At 35.8% G+C, this 5243-nt stretch overlaps 1 protein-coding gene across 1 annotated transcript; it reads left to right on the top strand.

Annotated features, from left to right (window-relative positions):
* The first annotated feature begins 282 nt into the window (after window positions 1–282).
* On the top strand, window positions 283–3444 carry LOC133819564 (protein SIEVE ELEMENT OCCLUSION B-like). The gene is made up of 7 exons (XM_062252842.1): window positions 283–659; window positions 775–867; window positions 957–1405; window positions 1486–1583; window positions 1696–1829; window positions 1930–2391; window positions 2588–3444. Exons 1-7 carry the CDS (start codon window positions 423–425, stop codon window positions 3176–3178), a joined length of 2064 nt encoding a protein of 687 aa, XP_062108826.1. The 5' UTR covers window positions 283–422; the 3' UTR covers window positions 3179–3444.
* Window positions 3445–5243: the final 1799 nt, after the last annotated feature.

Genomic DNA, 5243 nt, shown 5'->3' with positions numbered 1-5243 from the left:
TTTGTTGTAGTGAAATTTGAATTTACATACTGGCACTAAATATGTATAATAAATATATATAATTTTAAAATAGGAAGTATACATAATAATAAAACAATACTTCACAAAAAGAATGAAATGGTTACATCATGTTTCACGTGATGTCTATTCCACGTTTCACGTGTGGTCTATTCCACAGGCAAAGAAGGTAAAGGCGTGGTGTGAAAGGAGCAGATATAAATAACAAGAGGTGGTCCAAAGCAAGGCCAGAAAATGGCTATAAAAAGAACAAGAATTATCGGGCTCAAGCCACACTGCAAACCATCAGCAAGCTAGTAACGAGTTGCAGAGCTCTCTCTCTCTCTCTCTCCAGTCCATTATTTTGTTTGCTCTTTCTCCAAAACTTTACATCATCTCTATCTGTCCATATATATATCATCACCATGTTGAACGCAGTCCAAGGTGTCGTTTCGAAAGTGGAGAGTGCCGTTTCTCATGTGCACCATCACATTGAGGTCGAGGCCACAAACATCTTCACCATGTCTGATGAGAAAATCATTGACCTTGTCTATGGCACTCATGTCCATGCTGCTGAAAAATCTTTTGACGAAGACTCTCTTTTCGTCGTCGTCGAAAACGTTCTTATGCGTTCCTCCCAAATTATTGACAAAATTGTGCAGGTGCAGACAACATCTACATAAATATATTATATTATATTACATGCTGTTGTTTATTCTATCAGTACATGGCCAAAGTCGATATAAATATTTCAGTAACTGATGTAACTAATTACAGGGAGTTCACGTTCATGTGGACAACATTGAGGAGAAGCACAGCAAAGGTAACCTGAGTGTTCCCCTGTGCACGCTCAAGGCCATCAACAACGAGGTAAACATGGCACGCTCAATACTAAATTTGATTAATTTGTTTTCTTTGAGAAGTAAACTTTGTCTTAAATTAATCTCTACCTATTAAAGCTTTCATGCAAAGCCCCGAACGAGGAAACTGCACACAAAACAACACTAGCGATTCTTAACAAACTGTCAAACTATACGTGGGAAGCAAAGGCCGTTTTGGCACTTGCGGCTTTCGCATTTGAATTTGGGGACTTCTGGCTCATCGCCCATCATTACCATTCGGACCCACTATCCAAACAATTGGGGCTCCTCAAAAGAGTGCCTGGACTAATCAAGACTTCTGAGCTCCAGAAACACCGGCAAACAATTCTTGAGCTCAGCAGCCTCATTAAGCTCACCATGCGAGTCATCGCAATCTTCGATGAGTTTGAGAAGCTCTCTATTAGTTATGACCTCAAATACATTCCCGGATTGTCCATTGCCTTGGACCATATGCCACTCTATGTCTATTGGGCTATTCTAACTATTGCAGCATGTGCTACCAAACTCGGCATTCTCATAAGTTCTGAGTAAGTACCTTGTTCTTATAATAAATCTTCTTATATAATTTATCGTATCTTTGTTGCTTAATATAATATATGTATACCAGGCCGGACAGAGCATATGATTTGTCTCCCTATTCACAAAAAATCAGCTTCATCTTCAACCAGCTCACTATGCAGCTGAATGTTTGCAGAAGACAACTTGGTAATTGAGATTTCTTAATTATTCTATAATATATATCATATATATAATTGGGTTTGCTTTTATAATATAAGCTGTGAATTGTGTTTGTATAATCTGTGTACCATATATGCAGCCGAGGCTGAGGCTTACAGGAGGCTTTGTAAGCTTATCCTTACTCCAACTGAAATCATGGAGATTTTCAAGGCTTTGGTGTTTTACAAATTTGATGTTGTGAAGCCACTCATTGATGGTTCTACAAACAGAACGGTAATTTAATATAATGGTACTAGAAAGAGTCACAAGTATATGTGTAGGAAAATAAATCTATTATTATATATTAACCATATTGATATTACTCTTTAACCAGGTGAACATTGATGTGCTGAGGAGGAAGAATGTATTCATGTTCTTTGCTGGCCTAGACATAACAGAAGAAGATATTTCCATTCTCAAACCAGTTTACGACTTAGTATCAAAGAAAGAAAAAAGCTACACAATTGTATGGATTCCCATTGTGGAGCAGTGGACCGATGAGCTAAAGAAGAAGTATGAGATTTTGAGGACCAAGATGCCATGGTACAGTTTGCAGCTATTTTCTCCGCTCGCAGGAATTAGATTCATCAAGGAACATTGGCAATACAAGGGCAAGCCTATGTTGGTGGTGACTACCCCTCAAGGGAAGGTGGAGAATCTCAATGCACTTCATCTTATTCGTGTGTGGGGTCTCAAGGCCTTTCCTTTTGATAGGAAAGCTGAGGAAATCATCTCCAAGGAAAGACATTGGATTGGTTCTGTTGTTAACAACGTCCACCCAACTATAGAGACTTGGGTAAAGTTTATCTTTCGTAATATCGTTTTGATACATAATATGATGTATGGCACTAGAGTTGAGATTATCAGATATTCACATGTTAAACAGTGCATACAGTTAGAAATTATATATCAGTCTTCAGGTTTTTGTTGAATAATGATTATGATAAGGTAAGACGTACTATTAATCTTTTGTTGATCAATTATGATCACAGGTGAAAGAGGAGAAGTACATCTTCTTCTATGGAGGAAAAGACAATGATTTTATCCAAACATTCACCAAGAATGTAACTGCTCTTCAGAGTGATCCCTTCATCAAGGGTGCGAAAATCAACATCGAGCTGTTCTGCGTGGGAAAGACAGCCAAAGGAGGAGAAGACCATGGCATTCTAAGTCGGTTCTGGACTGGAATAGAGAGTTTGTTCTTCACTAAGGATCACAAGGAAGTTGACCCGGTGACTCAAGAGATCCAAAAGCTTCTTTCTTACAAGAACGAGAGTGGTTGGGCTGTTCTTAGCAAAGGGTCTGCGGTTGTGACAACCGGCCATGGCTCAGCAATTCTGAAGGTAATTGAGGACTTTGAACAGTGGAAGGAAGTCATTAAGGTGAAGGGCTTCGAGGTTGCTTTCAAAGAGTTTCACACTAAGGTCACTCACACTATTCGCCATTGCTGCCGCCTTGATGTCCCTACCCTTGGCGGAAAGGCCCCAGATAGAATGAAATGCCCAGAATGCACTCGCACCATGGAGACTTACATTAGTTATAAGTGTTGCCACATTGATGGTCCACTCAGTGCTCATCACTAATAATTGAATTCGTGTGGCTGTCTCCCTTTCTAAGTACGCTTAGCACTGTTCGACTACTACTTTTAGTGAAAATGCTTTATGTCTAGTTTTACTCAAATAAATTGGCTCTTACATGTCACCATGTTAAGTGTCGTTTGTGTCTTATTTGCTGGGATTATTATGAAGTAGTGCTTTTGTTTCGTTTATTAATGCATGTAATGTAATAAGGATATCTATGTGACTTGGTTCACATATATATAATGGACTCAATATGGTTTTAATGTGTTTCTCCTTTTGATTTTATTTATAATAAAAAGGGATAATAGCTTCAAAATTACTCGTATAGTTCTCGTATAGCTACAATTCAGTGAGTTAAATACTCATGTAAAAGTTTTGACGGATAAACTACTGAAGTACAACATGAAATTAGATTGCATTGAGATTTTAATCAAAATCAAAATAATTTTTTTATGATTTTATTTAGATTTTTCATTAAATTAATGTTTTTTTAGTTTTAAAAATACTTAGTGTTAATTTTTTGGAATTTTAAATATTTTATTTTATTTTTTCTGTATTTTTCATTATTTTTTAAAAGGATATTTGCGGCATAAGTGCCCAATGTATGAGTTTTGTAAGCGGCATACACCTAATGTTTATTTTTAGTTGGGAAAGTACCCAAAGTTATAAAAAACAGTCCTTGTCCGTTTAGTGATGACTGGACCAACACGTGTCACTTCGTGATTGGTCCAGTCATAAATATGATTAAAAATTATTTTAAAATTTTAAAAATAATTAAAAATGAATTTAAAATATTAAAATTATATAAACTAATTTAAAAATATAAAAGTGAGAGTACTCGTTTAACCTCAGCTGATCAATCTTCTCCGACGACTGGTACTTGGGATACATAGTAAGGAATTTGTTGAAAGATTCATGGAGCTCAGGAATACCATCTTCAGACTCAAAGGTTCGGTCAACAGCAAGTGTAGTAGCTCGAAGAAACTCCTTCTGAGCGATGAGTCTCGCAAGCGACCGTGATCGTCCAAGACTCTCGTCCTGGTTGGCCATGGACTCCGACTCGATGTCTTGGGATTTTGACAACGACCCATCTTCAGAAGCTTCCTCAACAACTTCCCTGAGCTTGTTCTCTTGAAGTATTCTGAGAACTGATTGATTTTTCTTCACTTCACTAGCTGATTCTGACGACCCATCTCTCCTTTTACTGCTCTTTTTGTCCATAAGCAGAGCAGCGCAGTGAGATATGGGCTTCCATAGTGAAAAATGCATCAAATATATATATATATAATCAATCTAACTGAAAAACCAGTTTATATAATTTTAATATTTTAAATTCATTTTTAATTATTTTTAAAATTTTAAAATAATTTTTAATCATATTTATGACTGGACCAATCACGAAGTGACACGTGTTGGTCCAGTCATCACCAAACGAAGTTAAACGGACAAGGACTAACGCAATTACTATTTTTTTAACTTTGGGTACTTTCCATACTAAAAAAAAGATTGGTCTAGGCCGGTTACAAACTCCAAACATTGGGTACTTATGTCACAAATATCTATTTTTTAAATATTTAAAAATCAAAATTTTAGGAATTATAATATTTTTTTATTTTTTCATGAATTTTTTAATATTTCTAAATATTTTGGACGAATTGGAGGATGTTATATGTGTTGACCCAAACTCTTAAGTCTCCTTGTTTTGATGATTAACAAATATTTGATTATTATTTGTTACTAATGATTTGTTGATTTTGTAGCAAAAACCAAAGTGAATTAGCAAATTCAAAGTCAAACTTATGACCAAGGGCAAAATGGTCATTCTACCAAATTTTCTGGAAATGACCCGAAATGGATTTCAAGACTCAAGAAACTCAAGATAAAGGTTTAATTTCATTTCTTAGTCTTGTAAATTGATTGCAAGTTTACTTTAAGTCATAAGTATAAAATTTGGCTCATTCACGTGCTAAAAATGATGATTTTTCAAAAATGAGAACTAGACATCCTAAATTCACTTTTAAGAAAATACATCCCGATACGGTCGTAACGCAATTGGAATTTTTGAAAT

This window comes from Humulus lupulus, chromosome 2 (genome assembly GCF_963169125.1).
Source record: "Humulus lupulus chromosome 2, drHumLupu1.1, whole genome shotgun sequence".
NCBI lineage: Eukaryota > Viridiplantae > Streptophyta > Magnoliopsida > Rosales > Cannabaceae > Humulus > Humulus lupulus.
Note: the sequence above shows the minus strand (reverse complement) of the source record. Positions and strands in the feature narration are given on the sequence as shown.

Excerpts from the sequence above, each read along its gene's own strand:
- LOC133819564 (XM_062252842.1), top strand. The coding sequence starts at position 423 with ATGTTGAACGCAGTCCAAGGTGTCGTTTCGAAAGTGGAGAGTGCCGTT. Across the intron at positions 868-956 it reads TCAAGGCCATCAACAACGAG|CTTTCATGCAAAGCCCCGAA; the intron begins GTAAACATGGCA and ends TACCTATTAAAG. Across the intron at positions 1,406-1,485 it reads GGCATTCTCATAAGTTCTGA|GCCGGACAGAGCATATGATT; the intron begins GTAAGTACCTTG and ends TATGTATACCAG.